The following is a 19514-nucleotide window of genomic DNA, read 5'->3' on the forward strand; positions in this document are numbered from 1 at the left end:
ATTGGTGCTGAAACAGAAGAGTTGGCCTTAGGGACAGGGACAATGTTTTACCAAGCAGGTGCCAGGTACCAGGTGCAGGTACATTGGTAGACAGATCTTTTTAGAAGACGAGACAGTTCTCTTTTGAGTACATCTATTTCCTAACAAAACAAACAAACAAACAAACAAACGTACCAGTTGAGTGTAGGAGGAGAGGTTATTAGGTTATTATTGTCGGAGCAGAGAGACAGCATGATACAGTTTTAACAAGAGGAAAAACAAACTGACTATGGAAATACACAAAGGCTGTAGGCTGAGGGTTGAGAGTTCATGTATCATTTGTTATCATCAATTTAAAGCAAAGCTTGTCAGTGTGGTAGTTGTATGTGTTTTCCAGACAAGCCCGTCTGGAGTGAGGATGAAGAGTAGGTGAAGAGTTTAATCTGTGCTCAGGTAAAGTGAGGTAAGACGTCTGCATAGTTTCTTTTTATAAACCTACACCTTCCAGACCAAAGGAGGCCTTCGCCCCTCCCTCTGTCCTCTTACAGGTATTGGCAGTGAAGTGTTGAGAAGTTTTAGTGTTGGTTCTGCTGAAAAGCACCTCTCGGCAAACCCCATCTGATCCACAGCTGCTTGTTCTCTGAAATTAGAAGGAGGACTACTTAGCGCTTTTGGTTCTCAGCTGTGGGCCTAGTTGCCAAACTTGAGCAAAGGGGAAGAACCCATTTTGAACTTCACATCATGGTTACATCTGTCTGCAGAGATAGAACAAGCAGATGCACTTAGATCCTGTCTTGTGGGATCCAGCCCTAGGGCCTGGAAGGATAAATCATTCCCTTTACCTGTGGGTTCCATCAGCGTTTCCCTTTTATTTATTTTTTTAAGTTTATTTTTTGTGGGGGAGATAGGGCAGAGAGAGAGAGAGAGAGAGAGAGAGAGAGAGAGAGAGAGAATCCCAAGCAGGCTCTGCATTGTCAGTGCAGAGCCCGATGCAGGGCTCAAACTCATGAACCTCAAGATCATGACTTGAGCTGAAGACAGAGGCTTCACTGACTGAGCCACCCAGGTGCCCCTTGGTGCCCCCTTTATGTTATCAAGATTTCCCTCTGTTACCTGAGAGACTTTGAGTAGGTTTCTGTGTTTGCGAATAAGTCATCTTTGACAAAAAGATTAGTTTCCTCTTCTGTGTAAAAAGAAGTGGTTTTCAAACTGTGTGCCTGCAGCCTGAGTTGTCACAGGGGCTTGGGAACAGGATGGAAGAAGTAACAAGGCACGGCTTCTGGTTCTACAAGCCTACTCCAACACTGACCTCTGTTACACGCTGGGCTTTTGTTAGGGATTTTGCTTAAAAAGGTTGTATTAACAAAATGAAAATAGAACCTACTTTTCCAACTCTTACACTGTATAATTCCACGGTGTAAGTCCATTTATATTTATCTTTTGTGGTAATAGCTTCAAGTTACAAGACAGGGGAGGTCTGAAATCATTTCCCAGGTCATGGGCCAAGGCATCAGTAATCCCTGAGCTTAGCTTCCTGTTTCTCTGACTCTCAGATCTTGTCCAACCAGCCACTCCCTGATCTGGCTGATGTGCAGGGGAGTATGGGTTCTGGAAGATCAGCAGCTTCCTCACATTACAATACCGGCACTTGTGTTTTCTTTTCCTTTTTCTCTCTCTTTAGTATTGTCCAGAAATACAAACATTTTGCTGAGGGAGCCTCATTTCAGTGAGGTCATGCCTCCGGGCAAGGGATTAGCAGCTCAGGTGATCTCATTGGTCTCTTCCAGGTCAATAACTTTACAGCTGCATGAACTGGCAACTTGTTCTTGGCACAGTTAAAGTGGGCATCCATTAATAGTTCTGGGAATGTCACATACTGACTAACAATAAACGTGAGGACCCCCTGACCAGCTGAAGAAGTAGAATTAGCTGAGAAGGGACTGAACTTTAGCCTCAGGTCATGTGTAATGGTCACAAATCAGTGATTCATTAATTTACTCAAGCACAGGATTATTTTCCACAAATGGATCAAATAATTTATTACCTCTTCAAAGGGCATCTTGAAAACACCTGGAAAAATTGGCATGAAGAAAGAGGACTTCTAATTAACCGAGTAAAATTTAACATTAAGTCCAAACTGGAAAATTTCTAACACTTGTGCTTTGAAGACCAGTTTTAGAAAAAGGAGCTACTAAAACGTGTTCATTTTCTTGGAAGACAATTCCAGAGTTAATGTTACCAATCTTTTACAGATCCTGTGCTTAATAGGCCATAATTCTTTACAGGCTTCCTCAGACATGTGGTCTATGGTCTGAAAATCAGATCAGAATCATAAATTTCTTTTGTATTGTCTTAAAACAGCATTAAATGAATTTATTGTTAAAATAATAAAAAGGCATCATTTTGACAGTTTTTTTTTTAAATGAAAGACTGTAAAATTCCTAAAGAACAAGTGCTTACAGAAAATAAACCCTAGGTAGACTTCATTTTAAGTAGAAAGGAGAGCTGTGAGGAGAAAGACTTTGGGCTCCTGGCCTGCAGCTTTTCTAGGTACTGTTCTTTGTGCTTTGGCGAGACCCTGTATGACTATGCTCCACAACCATATTAATTGTATCAGAAGTTTCAAAAAAGAAAATCAGCTTATCAAAGGAACAGGGAAATACCTTCATTTCCTCCCTCCCCCATTGTCCAAAACGGTATGCCTTTCATAGTTACGTGTGTATATGCTGAAACTAAAACACCATACCGCATGCCTTGGCAACTGAGATGATTGTAAACAGCATACAACATATGGAACACACTCACAGTTTTTGTTTTGTTTTAAAAATCATCTCTTGTAGAATTCCCTGTTCTGTTTCATGTCATCATCCATCCATCCATTCATTCATTTATATTTATTTTTAAAATTCTAGTATAACATACAGTGTTATGTTAGTTTCAGGTGTACAATATAGTGATTCAACAATTCTATACATTACTCAGGGCTCATCACGCTAAGTGTACACTTAATTCCCTTCACCTATTTCACCCAACCCTCCACCCAACTCCCCTTTGGCAACCACGTTTGTTCTCCATATTTAAGAGTCTATTTTTATGTCTGACTTTTTCTTTGTTTGTTTGCTTTCTTAATTTCCACATGTGAGTGAAATTATATGGTATTTCTCTTTGACTTATTTCACTTAGCAGTATACCCTCCAGATTGCATCCACTGCAAATTGTTTTAAGTGGCAAGATTTCATTCTTTTTTATGGCTGAGTAATATGTCCTTGTATATATGTATGCCACATCTTTATTTATCATCTGTGGATGGACACTTGGGTTGCTTCTACACCTTGGCTATTGTAAATAATACCATGGCATCATTCTTTAAGTCATCCCTGCTAACCAAATCCTAGAATTCCCATTCTAAATACCTTCTTCTCCCTCACTCCTCATATTCTATTGGTAATGAATTCCTGCAAATTCTGTCTTCCTATCATATGTCATTAACTCTCCTATCTATCCTCTCAGTAACAATCTTCATTTAAAAAAATTACTATCTTTGTAATATTGTGGATTGTTTCCTAAGCTGCAGCCGCCATGATGTCTTGTTGCCAGAAGGCTGGAGCTCAAGTTCTTCCTCTCAGTCCTGGAGATGCTGCCACTATGCCATCACGAAATGCAGTTGAGAGGGCAAGCACTTGATTGCTGCAACCCAGGGCTGCTTGGTAAGGGTATGACATGTATCACATGCTTAGTTAAGTGAACCATTGTTATATCCCCCTGAAGGATCTGCTTTGCAATTCTAGAGCCCTAAATTCCTTCTTCTCTAATGGTGAATTATTTCTCAAGGGCACTACTTTCTGCTGTTTCCAATTGTGCCACTCTGAACTCTTCTTCACTATCTGCAGACATAGATCTGTTTCTGTAAGTCTGAATCTCAATAGTGCATAGAACTCAAATTTATATTCCAGAAGCCTCCTTGGTCCCCATGTAATAATACAGAATAGTCCTTTGTAACAGAATAAATTTTTTTTTTAAATGAACACTCAGTGAATGTACTATTTTTCCTAATTTGTATCTTTAGCATTAGTTCTGTTGTTTTTAATCATAACAAATCGTTTATCTACATAAAAGATATGGTTGGTGGTTAGTTTTGCTAATTATAAAAAACCTGTGAAGTACAGTCAATTGGGTTGCAGAGTCCTGACAGCAGATGTCTACGTTGCTCTCTGAGGAACAGGTTCAAGGTTTTACCAGTGTATTATGTTCAACTGAGTTCTACATAACTCATATAGAGAAGAGTGAATTTACTTTTTCTCCTGGAGAGCCTGAGCTTTATTTTGCCTGGACATATATCTGATACTATTCTGTTTCTTTACTTGTATAGACAGAATCTGTGTTTTTTTGTGTTTGTTGTTTCATGAATAACACCCAGTTACAGGAAAAGAAACTTCTTTTTGAATTTTTTTTTTACTTTTGAGAGAAAGAGGAGAGAGAAAGCATGCACATGAGTGGGGTGGGAAAGGGCAGAGAGAGAGAGAGAGAGAGAGAGAGAGAGAGAATCTCAAGCAGGTTCCATGTTCAGTGCGGAGCCCCACATGGGACTTGATTCCATGACCCTGGGATCATGACCTGAGCTGCATTCAAGAGTCACATACTTAACTGATGAGCCACCCAGGCACTACAGGAAAATGAAACTTCTTTAACAACAATCATAAATACGAGATATACTTGCATGGTAGATTCAGATAATACATTTTTTAATGGCTCATGATATCTTTTAGTGAGTAGTAAGGACTTGTACTTCATGGCCTTTTGTTATTTATAAATATGCTATACATTCTGACAAATCAGATGCGATTGTTTTATTATGGTTAGTTCTACTGAACATAGAGAATGTGCTGAAGATTATTTTATTTATTGCTTTGAATCAAACTACAAAGAACTACACATATTTCAAACTCATGACTCATAACCAAAGAGATACATGAAGACCCTCAAGTGGTCATTTTATTAAACAAATACAAATTTGAAATGTTTATGGTAAAATACATCAGTATCGAACAAAAATGTTTGTAAACAGTAGTTCTACAACTGGGAAGACATCTTGGTTTTATTAATTTTGGTGACATCTTCCCAACCATGTCTAATCTTTAGTATCTTCTTCCTCAAGCATGGCAGGAATAGTATGGCTTTACAAATCAGGACAACAACTGGAAGGAAAACAGCGATCATAAAAGTTGGAGGTGTATACCATATAAATTGTTTTATATCTACCCATTTATTCCAGGCGAAAATCAATGCATGGATAGTGCCCAGCAGAAGGCAAACAATTCCTAGCTTGCTCTGCAAAAGAAAAAAAAAGATTATGTTGGTGGGATTGGTTCAGTAAGAGTTTATTTTTTCTGACCTTTTCTGGATATATTCTGCTGCTTGGCAATTCTTTCATTCACCTGTGTTTATTTCCCTATCATATTTGTCAATAATGTCCACTCACATCTTTCCATTCTTTTCACATATCCCCGCCTTACTTTGGGTAATGTCTTTGTCCCCAGGTTATTTAAGAGAATCCACAATCAATCTCCTCTCAGTCTCAGCCAATCAATAACACTGTCTTCCTTTTCTCCACATTTTTTTCATTTGTCTTATGACATTTATTGATGGCGCTTTGTCTCTTGAGCATTTGCCTTCATTCTATCAAGAGACATCTACGATCAGGGACTCTTACTCATCACAGGGTCCCTGCAGAATCAACACAATGATTTGTGCATTTTGGGTGCTCGGTAAATATTAATGGGTTGACTGAAGATTAGTGCAAAAATCAATTTGGTATTAGTGATCTTTACCAATTATGAAAGCAACTAAAGTAAGTGACTCTGATTTTGGTACATGGATACGAAAGTGAATAAACTTGGCCCATGTTAAAAATAAAACATCCTGATAAAGTAGAAAAACACCAACAATTATTTCCACTGTTTGAACAACACATAGAGACATGAAGATGTGAAGAAAATTTTCAACTTGCACTGGGATACCTGGCACTATCCAGAAAAAGTTGCTTAAAAACAGTTGTTCACCTACGTAATTTTATGGCATTCTGACAATAGCTTTTCCAGATAAGTTTTGACTTCGATTCATTTTACTGGAAATGGTCATTAGCCTGCCAGAATGAATCCAACTCACAATTATTCAGCAGTAAGCACTCTTAAGCCCCAACGAATACAATCAAATAGCTAAGTTTATATTTTCAAATATAAATCTCCAAGGTAAATTATGCAGTAACTAGTTCTTGAATTGTAAATGAAAAGTTTCTAGGTTATTAGTTGAAAAATACATGTGATTGGTTGAAGATCAAGTTAACCAAGTATGTACTGTATTCTTATTATGGGTTAGGTATTGTGTACATAGTGGGAATGGGCTGGAATGTCAAGATGCAGTGTGTGAATTCCTAATTAAATCTGAGAAGCGATGCTCAGCATATGTGTGACAGGCAGAGCAAATGTAAGAAGAAAGTTATTTAATGAGGAATGGAGAACTCTAATGCCTACCATGCTGAGCCTACAAAATCAGCAAATACTGTGCTTGGAAAATGTGGTGCCATTTCTAAGCTCCACTAGAAAAATTCAGATGGAGACATATTTTCCAACCTCATCAGATGTCCTGATAAAGTGTCTGTAGAAGTATATGTATAGACCTGTAGAAGAGATAGTGGGGAATGTCTGACTTTGTGGGAATTTCCAAAAATGCCCACCCATAAAAGCTAAAGCAATATACTTTTAAAAAATCTTGGCAATGCCTGTGACTAAATTAAATGTAGTCCTTTGACTCTGGTCAGACATGAATCCCCCCTGTGAATTCTGGCACATTGCTCTTCTTAGGGTGTAATCTACCACTAGCAGATTAACCTCAGTAAATCTGAGACAGTTTTGAATTCCAAGAATACAGCAACTTCCAGTGAGAGAGCTACATGAAATGGAAGTTGGAAAAAGCAGCCTTTAAAATTAGATATTAGAATATCTTCGGTAGATAAAACTCCATATTTCAAGGAGAGATGCTTTTTTATGGATAGTACCAAGCTGTGTAACTTAAAAGGCATAAATAAAATCAGGGGACAGGCAAAAGAATATTTTCATTTTGGGGGAACTTAAAAACTGTGGATATTAAATTCCTAAAATATCACCTTTGTAGTTAGTAGGTGAATAGAAAATTGTCTAACAAGTTTCAAATGTTAGAATATTTTTCTTCGAGTAATGCCTTTTTGTTTATGTCTAGAAAACACTTCTATTTAGAAGCAACAGGGAAAAATGATTGGAGAGCACATTATTGATTGGAATAAGTGTGGGATTTTTGCTATTGGAAAACCATCTGTTACTTTTTTATGGTGTAAAGTCAATATACTTGATGATATATAAGCACAAAAAGATTTGCCTCTCTGAGGGGCCAGAGTTCTTTTATATATAATTTACCTGGATACAGTGAAATTCTCTCCATGTCAGAGAGTCGCTCACAGATGGAATAGATGTCACAGCTAACAGAGCCAGTATTGCGAGTGCCACAATTCCCAGAGACACATAAATTTCCATTCTCCAAACATCATGCTCAATCCAGGCATCTTCTTTATTTTGTTGGACCTACCAGAGGGTGAAAAGAGGAAAGGCATGCAAACAACATTGGTTTCTGGCAGATGAGCCTCCTTCTTTCTACATTCCGTCTATGACGGGAGGGCCTACTAACTTGGAGCCTCCACAAATCTGTGACTTTTTTTTGCATTCCTCTAAGCGAAGTGACATAGGAGACATCAGTCTCTTTCCTTGAATGCAACATTTACATAATCTGTTTTATTAATTTATGTAATAGTTATTTGATGCTTAGAATTGTAATGTGCATGCTTGTGTGGGGAAGAACAATTAGAGTTACAAAGTAATCTCATGAGGGTGGCAGAAGGTTGCTGTGTGGCCCTGTCCATGAACAAAACACGTATTTATGTTGTTCAAATTGTAGTTTACTATTTTCAACTGAAAAAAAAAATCCTCAGCGTAAAACTATTTATAACAAGCCCCAATGAAGAGTTACACTAAAACATTTAAAAATGCAGATTACATTCCCAGCACAGCATTTCAAGACAGGTTTGGGGTATTGATATTAAAATAAGATAGAGTTAATCTGTAGATGACTTAGACTTTTTAGTTTAGTGATATTATCAATATTGTCACCTACCTGTTGATATGCCCAGTTTAGCAACTTGTATCTGTAGGATCGCCTCATTGGATAGGATAAACTATAGATCGCATGCAGTACAGCAAAAAAGAAACTGAGAAGCCCAAGTTGTTTTCTTGTTAACATCCATCTATCCAACCAATGTGGAAATTTCTTATATTTGGTTCCATTATGAAGCTGTACAACTGCTGCTATCACACCTGGCAAATAAACCAGTGCCAAGAGGGTGATGGAAACCATTGGCAAGACTTTGTTGATGACCAGGATTGGAATTTTATAAAAATAATGTTGATGGGAAGTTACAAAAGGGTGAATTATTTCCCTCAGAAGAGTGTAAAGAAAAGTCAGAGATGATACGATAGCAGCAATTTTAATTGGCAAGCGCCACTTTGGAAAGAGATCCTGTTTGTGTTGAAGCTCCGCGGGGCAATCAAATTCATCAAAATGGGTTGTTTGGTGCATGTGCAAAGGCACGGGTCTTTTTAGCATGCTGGTCTCGCCTGAGTCCTTATTCTACAATGGAAAGAAAATAAACATTTCAAAATTAAACAAAATAATGGGATTTCTCTTCAACTAATTACTTATTTTGCTCATTGTGCTTATTAGTAAAAAAGGACATTCAGAACCTTGCTTTTGGATACTGGTTAGCTGAAGATGTCATAGTCCTATGTAGCACTGACCAAAGGTAGACTTAGCTATGTTAGAATTCTCCATTATAAATTTTTTAAAAATGTTTATTTATTTATTTTTTGAAAGAAAGAGAGAGAGAGAGAGAGAGAGAGAGAGAGCAAGCATAAGTGGGGAAGGGCAGAGAGGGGGAGAGAGAATCCCAAGCAGGCTCTGCACTGCCAGCATAGAACCCAACACGGGGCTCGATCTCACGAACTGTGAGGTCATGACCCAAGCCGAAACCAAGAGTTGGATTCTTAACCTACTGAGCCACCCACATGCCTCTAGGATTCTCCATCAGTTTCTGTTACTCATTTTTCTGTAAGACAGAAGGATACATGCTTTAAGACCGAAGATATCTCCATTAAAGCTCACACCATTGTGTTTCTATGTTGAAGGCACCAAAGAATAGAATAATGTAAGTGGGAAACTAAAATTGAAAAACTTAAAAAAAAATTCAGGAATCCTTGGTAAAAATAATACTTGTAGGTTACATAGATAGTTGTATTTGTTTTATAATATTTTTATTGGTTACTGGGCAACTCTCCACAAAGAATTAAAGAGTGAATTCTTCATTAAGTCAAGTACAAAGGATCAAGAAGAATATAGTCATTACACTTATGAAAATATCTAATTTCCATCATGATATACTTTGATTTTATATTTCTAAAATATCTCATTTGTGTAATTAGTGATTGTCAACTACTCTATCAGAAGGTGCAAAGTTTATATAAGTAGTTAAATCCCATAGGGATGATCTATTTCCTAAGAAAGTTATACTTCTTTACCCAGTTGCATTTCTAAGCAGTCAACAACTCAAAAGAAGAATGCTTTGAATATTTGGTCATTTCCCCAACTGATACACAAGCAAGGTAAAACAAACCAAACCAAACCAAAACAAAACAACACAACACTTCTAAATAAGAACTTAGAATGTTTCATATTGTATTGCTTTAATTAATAAATTTACTTTTTCACCCAGTATGTTATTTCTCATTTCTTAGAGCTCTATATGTAGAACCATAAAACTTTAGTGCTCAAAATATTAGTCATGATCTTGTTCATTTCCTCATTTTATGCAGAATAACCTTAATTCACATAGTTCTCTATCATTTTTAGTGTTTAAAAGTAGCCTCTTGCCATTTGACTTTTACTTTCAGTGATAAATCACTGTTACATCCAATGCTTTTTCCAGGTGCTCCATTTAGAAGGGAGTTGAGCATGATACAGCTTCTGTCATCTCTGCATGTTAAAACAATCTTAAGTACAGTCGACTGAGATCAATTTTCTGGTTAATGATGAAGATTTATAGAACAGCAGGTAAGATGGTTAACTTGAAAAATGAAGATGATTCTATTTTATGCACACTTATTTTATAGAATGTGTGGTAGTACTATCTAATTATTCCCATTAAAATAATTAACAAAAATAATATAAATAAGTAACACTAATATAATTATTATATATACTATTTTTCCTATTAAAATAATTAAGGTAAAATAATTTCTGTAACAACTGCAGGCAATACCATTTAGAAAGGTGAAAAGGGTTTGGAACAAAAAATTTCCAACACTTTTTCAGTCGAGTAATGTAAGGTGGCACAAAAGTGGGACAAATGATTCTTATTCCAAAATGGAATTTATTTGTTTAAATGGTGAATCATCAATTAACTTGATGATCTCTTGGTAAGCTGCCATAATACCTATGGAAAAAAAAATGCATGCTCACAAAATTACTGTTATATGGGCACTGGTGACTCTTTCTACAAATTTAGACCCACAGTATGTTAGAAGGAATGGGAAGGGCCTTGGAGATGAACTAGTCCAACTCTCATTTTATTGAAAAACCAAGACCCAGGATTTTCAGTGACTTATTTGAGGTTATTCAACTAAGTCCATGACAAGTCAATCAAGGTAGACTTTCTCTTACATACCACGCTATACCTTCACCCATCACAGTATCAGTGACAGGAATCAGAGTCAAGATATCAGGCAGCTAGGGTGAAAATCACTTTTACAACCCTAGGAGATGGAGGACAGCATTAAAATCATGTTTCTAGATTTTAATTAATTATTATTATATTACCAAATAATCATCTTCTTCTAGATTTCTCCTAGGTTTCATTGTCCAAGGTTCTTGGTTTGTAATGTCTTGTCTGTTCTCCATTAATTCTGTAAAATAGAATTGCTTCAGCCACCTATGAAAACACAATTATCTTCTTTGAGTCTAATGTTGGATAGATAGGGCAATATGAAAAATTTACTCACATTAGGACGAGAGTGGCCTAGAAAGTACAATTAAAATACAGATAGTGACTGATTTACTATTTAACCTCACATAATCTGTAAGAATCTCAAACTAGTGCCCTTGTGTCAACAGTAACTGCTTTTCTTTGTTGACTATTGGTGCAATGAGTGACAAACATGTCTATAGGGAATTCAAAGAGTCAGATGTCACCTTTTATTTTAGGAGAAGTTGACTCCTGGTGCTCATTTAGAGGAAAGCCAACTCTGCTCAAAGGTAAATAGAATTAGGAATGCTTTTTTTTTTTTTTATTTTTTTTTTTTTGAGGCACAATGCTATCAGTAGAGGTTGGAATTGGCTGATGTAAGATTATCCTTTAGGAAGTTGGGTTGAATAGACTTTTGGGGTTGATACTGGAATCTGAAATAATTAAATGACTTTATGGGGACAATGTATTCTGAGGTTCAGACAGTAAGCAGAACAGACGCTTTTGGAAAGGTGGACCCTGATAGTGGCATAAAGGACCAAAAGCTGTATGTTCAGAATGTCATTTTCTCATTGGAGTAACAGGTTGGTTTTTGTAGGTAAGACATGAACTGTTAGTATATTTCCAAAGGGGTTGTTGAATCGTGTTCAATCACTGACATGCTAATTCTCCAAACTTCCTGCCTGACAAAAGAATCTCTTTCTTAACACCCTTCACAGGTCCTCCTCAGGCTTGGGGTGGCATTATTATTTTTTTTTTTTTTTAAGGAAGAGAAACATTACAATATTATTCACTGTTTTTTATTAGCTCTAAATTTATTTCTGAGGACTACCTCACCAATTTGCACTTCAATGAGAAAAACAGATTAGATATACAACAACTTGGCTGACAGAAACATTCCAAGTGTTCCTGAATTTTAGACCACCTATAATACTTTATTAAGTGCAAAGTTGTTTCCAGGAGTAGCTTAAAATACTTTAAACATTCTCCAACTTTTATTTATTAAAAAAAATTTCTTTTAATGTTTTTATTTATTTTTGAAGGAGAGAGAGACAGAGCATGAGCAGGGGAGGAGCAGGAAGAGAGGGAGACAGAATTTGAAGCAGGCTCCAGGCTCTAAGCTGTCAGCACAGAGCCTGATGTGGGGCTCAAACTCACGAACTGTGAGATCATGACCTGAGCCGAAGTCAGATGCTTAACCGACTGAGCCACCCAGGCGCCCGCATTCTCCAACTTTTAAAGTTTGCTTTTCTCAAAAAATAAAGAGGAGCCATCTTTATATAATGCCAACCATTTGCCTTTGTTGAAGTGCTCTGAGAACATTTTCCATATAGTATCTATCTTGAAAATTTGCAGTGTTCATGCTGAGGATATTTGTTTTATTCTGCCCACATTTTCTCCATTTAGAGAAATGGCCCTCCTTTGGCATATGACTCAGTCTTGGCTAATCACAGTTCTCTGTTTCCTTGATGGCACTGATTGGCTTACAGATGGCATACAACCGTAGTTGAATTATTAGAGTCCCTCTCTGATATTTATATATGGAAGTGGAAGATAAAGAGATGTCTTTAACATGTTTTTAAGTTGGGATGATTGAAGCCTTCTATGCTTTCTTCTACATGCCATAAGGAGGAAGATATCTTCAACAGAACAGGAGAAAGCCAACACACGAAAGTACAAGCAAGAAATGGGGAAAGACACAGAAGAGTCCTGGTGATATATTTTAAGTATTTAGAGTTCCGGAGACCAGATAATGAATTTTTCAGTCACACAAGCCAATACATTTCCTTTTTTGCTTTAGTTTCAATAGGGTATCTATCGCTGGCATTTTAAAGACTCCTGAGTAAAGCATATGCCAATCATCAGATATTTATGGAACTCAACTTTATAATAGACACTGAGGAAAAAGAAATGAGACTTTATGTCTGTTCTGGAGGAGCTCACAGTTTATTTCCTTAATAAATATTATTCCAAATCATTTAGTGATTTAACCAACATTATAGAGTACTCTGGGAGGTGGGTGTGTGTCTACGAATAAGAATAGAAGTTTTATCTACTGTAATCGAACAAAATATAATGCACTACGTTTAGATGTTTTAACTCTGAGTTGTAGGATGGCAAAGATGTTAACACACAAATCTACACTTATTCAATATAAACTCATTAATTCTATTGTGAACAATATTAGGCAGTGGGAATGTGAAGTTAAATGAGATGGAGCCTCTGCTCTCAAAACCTCAAAGTCTAGGGGAGAGGGCAGAAATTTCAACAACTAACCACATGGTAATGCAATGAATTCTAAAGGAAGGCAGTTTTATAGACAGATTGTGGCACGGAAAGGGTGAGGGCTCTCTTGCAGACCTGGTCCTGGGGCGTCAAGCAAGTTGGCAGCATTTGCTGAGTGAGGGCCACTTCATACAGAATCTGGGTGAAAAGGCAAAGTGGCCTTGGAGAAGTATCCACCCATTCATCTGCATTGTAGGAAGACCATACAGAAGAGCAAGGCCAAGGAAAAGTCCAGGGCAGTGAGGGAGCCTGTTGGCTCTGTGGTCCACAGTTAGATTTGTGCCAGAAACCAAGAAAATAAAATACCAGTCAAATCAAATATGTTGGTTTCCATCAGACATTAACCAAATGTATAATTTAAATTCTACAGTAAAATCTTTTCATGAAAGAAAAAAAAAAACAGGAAACTACATAGTGTTCAGATGTTTGGAACTCCAGATTTGACCCAAAGTTCTCTAACTTTCATCCCATTTAAAAAGCAAAACATATTTTTGATGCGACTGTTCTGTTTTGCTGTACCAGGATGGCTGCTGACCTGATGTTCCTGCTAAATATTGACACAGCCCAACTGACTCATGTTTTTGTCAAAGAGTTTAGAATATGAAGAAACTGGATGACTAGAATACAATATGAATTGCTTTGCATTTCCAAACCTTCTAAACTTTCAAGCATATACTTGCTTCACCACATTTAACTATGTAAAGAGAAGATGTTTTTTTTCACTGGGCTGGTTTTTTTTTCTTTTTTTTTTTTTTTTAAAGCATTGCTTAATATCTGTGTTAAATAAATCTTAGTCAATGTCAGGATATTGTGGGATTTTTTTTTTTTAATACAGGGTAAGAAATTTAGAAGTGTTTGTAAATGTTTATGTCTATAAACCCCTTCTGGTGGGTTTGACCCATGACATATATGAAGCCTTGATCCACTATTGGAGAGAACTTGAATCTCAAACCAGATCCTGAAAGAGTAGGACTAATGTTCCCAGAACTTAAAATGAAAACTTCCTGTTACTAGGAAACCTGAAGTCAAGTCACACGATTTTAAGCACTATGTACCATTCATCAATGCTATGCAAACCCGCCGCGATTTTGCCAAGCTGGAAAACTTGCCATCAGAACCCAACCGAAGGACAAACTTAATAACCCATCATACTCCCCAAGCCCCTAGCGAAAAGACTTCCTTGTGAGTCCCTGGCTCCCAGCCCCTGGACCGGCCACAACGGAGCAGTGTGCTCCGGGGAGAGCTAGGCAGGAGGGCAGCGCGTCCTGGAGCCGCGCATAAGGGGAGAATTGAGCTACACTCGCCCCGAGCGCCTCCGCCCCAGGGCTGGGAGGCTTGCAACCCGCTACACCCTTCCCGAGACTGGGAGCCCGCGCCCGCCCTCCCAGGGGCACCCGGAGACCGGGAGCAAGCGGCGAGCTGGGACGATTCTAGGGACTCACCCGCTTCTAGGCGCAACCGTCCGGACGGTAAGTTGCGGCGCAACTGCTGCGGGAAAGTGCCAGCCCCACGCGGCGTCCAAGCCCTGGGAGTCCAAAGCCTGCACTCTGGCTGCAGACCCCGCCTCCGTGTCAGTGGCCCGTCCAGCGCCACCTGCAGGTGCCTGGAGTCCGCGCGGCTCCTTGGAGTGGCATTCCTCGGAGGTCCCAGAGACCCAATCAAGGGTATCCCCACATTGCAACCTGGCTGCTCCCAATTTTCTTTGAAATGGCCCTGTCTCCTGCCTCAGGTCTGCTCCTCGGCCTCCCACTTTGGTTAATCTAAGTAACGAACACTGGTGTAATTCTTTGGAGCAGTGGTGCTCAAACTTTAATGCGTATCACCTGCAGGCCTTGCTAACACACTGATTGGGGCCTCCCTCAGGGTTTCCTGATCTGAAAGTCTGGGATGGGACCCGAGTTTCCGCATTTCTAACAAGTTCCCAGGTGATGCTGGAGCACTCTCAGATCACACTATGACATGGACTGCTTTAGAGCTTAGCTAGTCCACTTAAAACTTCGCAGCAACTCAATGAAGTGACTGCTATTTACAGTTGAGGAATCCGAATCTGAATCTCTGAGAGTGACTTGCCCCCTAAATTGTGCAAATCTTGCACGCTAAACTGCACAAACTCTATCATAAGCCCTTCAACTCCATGCTAACTCCTCTTCCTTGCCTCTGATATATTAAAGCCAACTTCCCATACCTAACCCAATCAGGTACTCCAAGCTGAAATTAAAGCTGTCACTATTTAAAAGTGTTGGGGTGTTTTTAAAAAATGAGGGTTATGGAGAAAGAGAATGTGTGCGGGGGATTTAACTCTGAGTTGGAACCAGCCTCAGGGTTAGCGTGTCTGAAACCTGAATTGCAACATTTGGGGAGTTGGTACACAACATCCCCAGAGCTAACCTGATTAGAAAAACAAAGGAAGATAAACTCTCAACTGCAATTTCATGATTGTAATCAACTAAGGGCTGTGCCTGTTTTAATATGTATTTTTTTTGTACTCATTGACTTTCCACCGGGTAATATTAAAGCCCTTTGAAGATTAAATTACCATGGACTGACGCCTTGTGGTAGAAATAGAATCTTACACTTTATTTCTAGTGAAACTAGAAAATAATCACTTAAAAAAGTTTTGGAAAAAAAAACTCTCTGTATTTATTGCACAAACCACAAAGAATTAAGAATGAGTCTAAGCATTGTTGAATTTTTCAAATGATCTTGGGTTTTAAGTGATTGAGCAAAGCAATATTGCTTTCATTTTTTAAGCTTTGGTAGAACAAAGGTCATTCTCTTTTTAATAATATATTTTGCACATGAAGAGAATAAGGAAGTTATTATTATATTAATATAAGTTGGCTAGTTATAGAAAATTCCAACTAAAACTGTTTTTCTTCTTCTAATTCAAACCTGTAAAATCAAGCCCAAATGTTTTGTTTTATACTTAAACTAAAATTTTTAAAATTAAATTAAGCTTAATTTAATTTAGTTTAAATTCAAGTTAGCTAACATATAGTGTAGTATTGGTTTCAGGAGTAGAATTTAGTGATTCATCACTTACATATAACACCCAGCGCTCATCCCAACAAGTGCCCCTCTTAATGCCCATCACCCATCTAGCCCATCTGCCCCACCCACCTCCTCTCCAGCAACCCTATATTTCAAAGTGAAAAGATTGAAAATATGAGGTTGTTTACAAATTAGTTTGTAGATATTATAAAGGCAACACAATGTTGGATTAAAAAACCATGGTATTAAAGAACTTCTACTGAGTCATCAGGGGTTAATATTACAAATGAAATTTCTGCAATTTTTGCATACAAATGACCTGTGATTTGGGTATGAGATAAAGAAACAGTGTTTTGTTTTTGTTTTGTTTTTTTGAGAAACACAAAGCCAAAGCATGTAAAATGTTCTGAGTCAACCTCTATATAGCACAAACTTTTTAAAACCAGTATGATTTGTCGAAAACAGTGTTACCGGTTTGAATTTTGAAAATTTTGAAAATCAGACTACCGGTTTTGGCATGACACATAAACACTAGAGAATTTTAAAATAGGAATTCAACTGTGAGCTACAATTGAATATGGATCATTCAGAATATTTTGTGATGAACTTAAACTATAGCAAGAGAGTATACTAACAAAACAGTTCTTCAGTGTTATTTGAACTAAACTAGTGCTTTCACATGAACATGTCATGGGGAAAGTAACAATAATTTAGTATCTATGAATACTTCTCTCTGACCAATAAGCAACTTAATCTTAGAACTTGATGGGATGACTGCCATTTAAGAAGAATGGAGCATGATGGTGTAAAAGATAAAAATGATCGCACCATTGAAAATAATCACAAGAGCAATACACAGTAAATTTTTTTTAGTTTATCTCCTTGGGAAATCAAACTAACTCCTAAGGGCACACTAATTCAAATTATGATCAACATATTTCCAAGTCTACTTACTAAGAATGGTCAGATATATCTTAAGACAAGGAAAAAATTACCTGAAATTCATGAAGAAATATTTTGTCAAAATGATAATTTTAATGCACACATGGTAAAGGTCTACTGGCCTAATTTTCTAATTCTGCTACCCTTCTATGATAAATTCTCTTCACTCTCTCAAGATTTCCTGTTAATGATCAAAGTACTGTGTGTGATTAGTTTGTCCCCAAGTCTGTATGTGAAGGTGGTTGGGAGTAGACAGAAGTTCTACTGTTGGGTTTGGGATTAAAAAATTCTTCCACGTAATTTACCCCAACCCAATTTATTGTTCTTTTACCAACACTGTTAAGATTCAACATCTGTTCTGGGTAAATTTTAAGAATAGCTGGTTTATTTTGGTGCTCACAGATCTATCTCTGCCCAAATACTGCTTAATGATGCTCAGAATTCCATGACAAAATATATTCTATTCTCTTTGGATCTTTTTTAAAAAACTTATTTTGGGAGAGAGAGAGAGAGAGAGAGAGAGAGAGAGAATCCCAAGCAGGCTTCACACCATCGTGTAGAGCCTGAGAATCTGACGCAGGGTTCAATCCCACCAACCAAGAAATTATGACCTGAGCTGACATCAAGAGTCAGATGCTTAGCCGACTGAGCCACCCAGGCACCCCTATTGTCTTTGTATCTGTTGTAATTCATCAAAGGGCTAAAGTCCCTGGAAAAGGTACCATATTAAGCCTCACCAGTTATTTACATCCTACTATAAATAAATATTTCAGTGCTTTTTTTGAAAATCTGTTCTAGTATAGAGAGTGAAATGTCAGTAACTTGAAGATTTACACTGGGGAGCTGTAAAAGGGTTGTATCTTAGAAGAAAAAGAAGCACTAGGACCAAGGGGATAGATTTCACAATTTCCATAATATTACTTAAACTAGGCAATTTCTCCTTTCACCACATGTGTATATCAGACGTTATGTGATAGTGAAATACACTCTTGCTTAAACCATTCCATCTTGGTCCTCTTTGTTATAGTAGCTAAGCCCATACCCTAGCTTGTTTGATATAGCACTTTTTAGAGTCTGTCTATATTAAATATTTTTATATGTGTTTCTGTTATCCTCATTAAAATGTGAACTTTAAGCAAGTAGAGACCTTGCCAACTTTAATCCTTGTATCTCTTGTAACATAGGGATTGATGGAATAGACTCATTGTAAATGTTTGTGGAAGGTGACTTTAGTCCTTGGTCTCAGAAAAGTTGTATTGGGCACATAAATATGGAGCCTATGAATGTCTAGACATCATTTAGAGAAAAACTGTGGCACATATCCATTGTTACTTATTTCTTTCAAACAGGACACACTCTTACCCACCTTCCTTAGTCTGTATCCTTCTTGTTTTCTACTATAGGAACATGTAGGTCCAGAGTTGTCATTGTCACAGAAATTACAGCCTTACCTGTTTTGGGTTGCAGGAAATGGGGAGCTGGAGAGTGTTGGATAGGGGGAGCTGGTTCAATACATAGTTCAAGAAGGCTGATTGGTAGAGTTAGACCTAAAGTCTCTTGTAATGGACTCTGGCTTATAAAAAGTCCTTGGCATAAAGAACCATGCCTACTGATTCCTGGATTTGAGCTTTCAGAAGAAAGGACACTATCAGTTCTGAAATTCCTACTCTTTCCCAGGACTGTGTTTGGTTCTCTCAGTATCCCCACTGTATTGCTATAATCCCCTGTTTACAGGTGAACTGAAGCTTGGAAAGTTCAAGTAACTCAATCAAAGTTGTATAGTTTTTAGAGGTCAAGCTGGGACTTCAGCCAAAGTCCGCTTGATGCCAGTTCTCTTGTTTAACACTACTTCTATAACCACAAATACGCAGCCAAAGTTTCCTCAGTCTGTACTTGGTTGGGGTGGGGGGAGGGTGGATTCAAGAGAGTAACAGTTAACAGAAACCATCCAATAATCCATTCAGTTTCCCCTCGGTATCCGTTAGAGTGTTGGCTAAGCTACTCTGACAAAGAAGACCAAATAGGGCGTTTAAACAAGTGGTTTCACTGTCCTGTAATAGTCCTGCAGCGGGTATTCCATGTTGGTGAGGTTGTTCTGCTCCACGACGTCATTTAGGCACACCATACTGACCCCTTCCATCTGGCAGCTCTGCTGTCTCCTAGGGCACTGTTCTTGGCATCATGGTTGAAGCGTGGCGTAGGCAGATCCATGGTCTAG

At 37.9% G+C, this 19514-nt stretch overlaps 1 protein-coding gene and 1 long non-coding RNA gene across 8 annotated transcripts in view; one reads left to right on the plus strand and one right to left on the minus strand.

Moving 5' to 3' along the window:
• The window catches only part of LOC128314798 (uncharacterized), a 129391-nt gene extending 116336 nt beyond the window's left edge, over window positions 1-13055 (plus strand). For 3 of the 5 annotated variants that reach the window (XR_008296853.1, XR_008296850.1, XR_008296852.1), the window contains 3 exons: window positions 10043-10167; window positions 11317-11367; window positions 12707-13055. This is a non-coding gene — a long non-coding RNA (uncharacterized LOC128314798). Of the gene's footprint in view, window positions 1-3547; window positions 3687-10042; window positions 10168-11316; window positions 11368-12120 lie in introns of all 5 variants that reach the window. The other 2 variants (XR_008296851.1, XR_008296854.1) reach the window with 2 other exon arrangements.
• Window positions 4812-14945, minus strand: STEAP1 (STEAP family member 1). 3 transcript variants are annotated; one of them, XM_015086961.3, is made up of 5 exons: window positions 14806-14945; window positions 10933-11044; window positions 8179-8691; window positions 7428-7592; window positions 4812-5307 (listed from the first exon to the last, which is right to left on the minus strand). In XM_015086961.3, exons 2-5 carry the CDS (start codon window positions 11011-11013, stop codon window positions 5050-5052), a joined length of 1017 nt encoding a protein of 338 aa, XP_014942447.1. In that variant the 5' UTR covers window positions 11014-11044; window positions 14806-14945; the 3' UTR covers window positions 4812-5049. The 3 variants fall into 3 exon arrangements, with proteins under 3 accessions (XP_014942447.1, XP_014942448.1, XP_014942449.1); XM_015086962.3 differs by having other exon boundaries at window positions 10933-11018; window positions 14806-14931; XM_015086963.3 differs by lacking the exon at window positions 10933-11044 and having other exon boundaries at window positions 14806-14918.
• Between the last annotated feature and the right edge of the window lie 4569 nt (window positions 14946-19514).

Source organism: Acinonyx jubatus, chromosome A2, assembly GCF_027475565.1.
Source record: "Acinonyx jubatus isolate Ajub_Pintada_27869175 chromosome A2, VMU_Ajub_asm_v1.0, whole genome shotgun sequence".
Taxonomy (NCBI): Eukaryota; Metazoa; Chordata; class Mammalia; order Carnivora; family Felidae; genus Acinonyx; species Acinonyx jubatus.

Bases quoted from the DNA above. Each gene is read 5' to 3' on its own strand.
- STEAP1 (XM_015086961.3), bottom strand. From the start codon at position 11,013: ATGGAGAACAGACAAGACATTACAAACCAAGAACCTTGGACAATGAAA. The intron at 8,692-10,932 runs GTAATATAATAA...TTTCCATTGTAG, and splicing joins TAGAAGAAGATGATTATTTG to AATAAGGACTCAGGCGAGAC. The intron at 7,593-8,178 runs GTAGGTGACAAT...ACCCTCTGGTAG, and splicing joins TAAACTGGGCATATCAACAG to GTCCAACAAAATAAAGAAGA.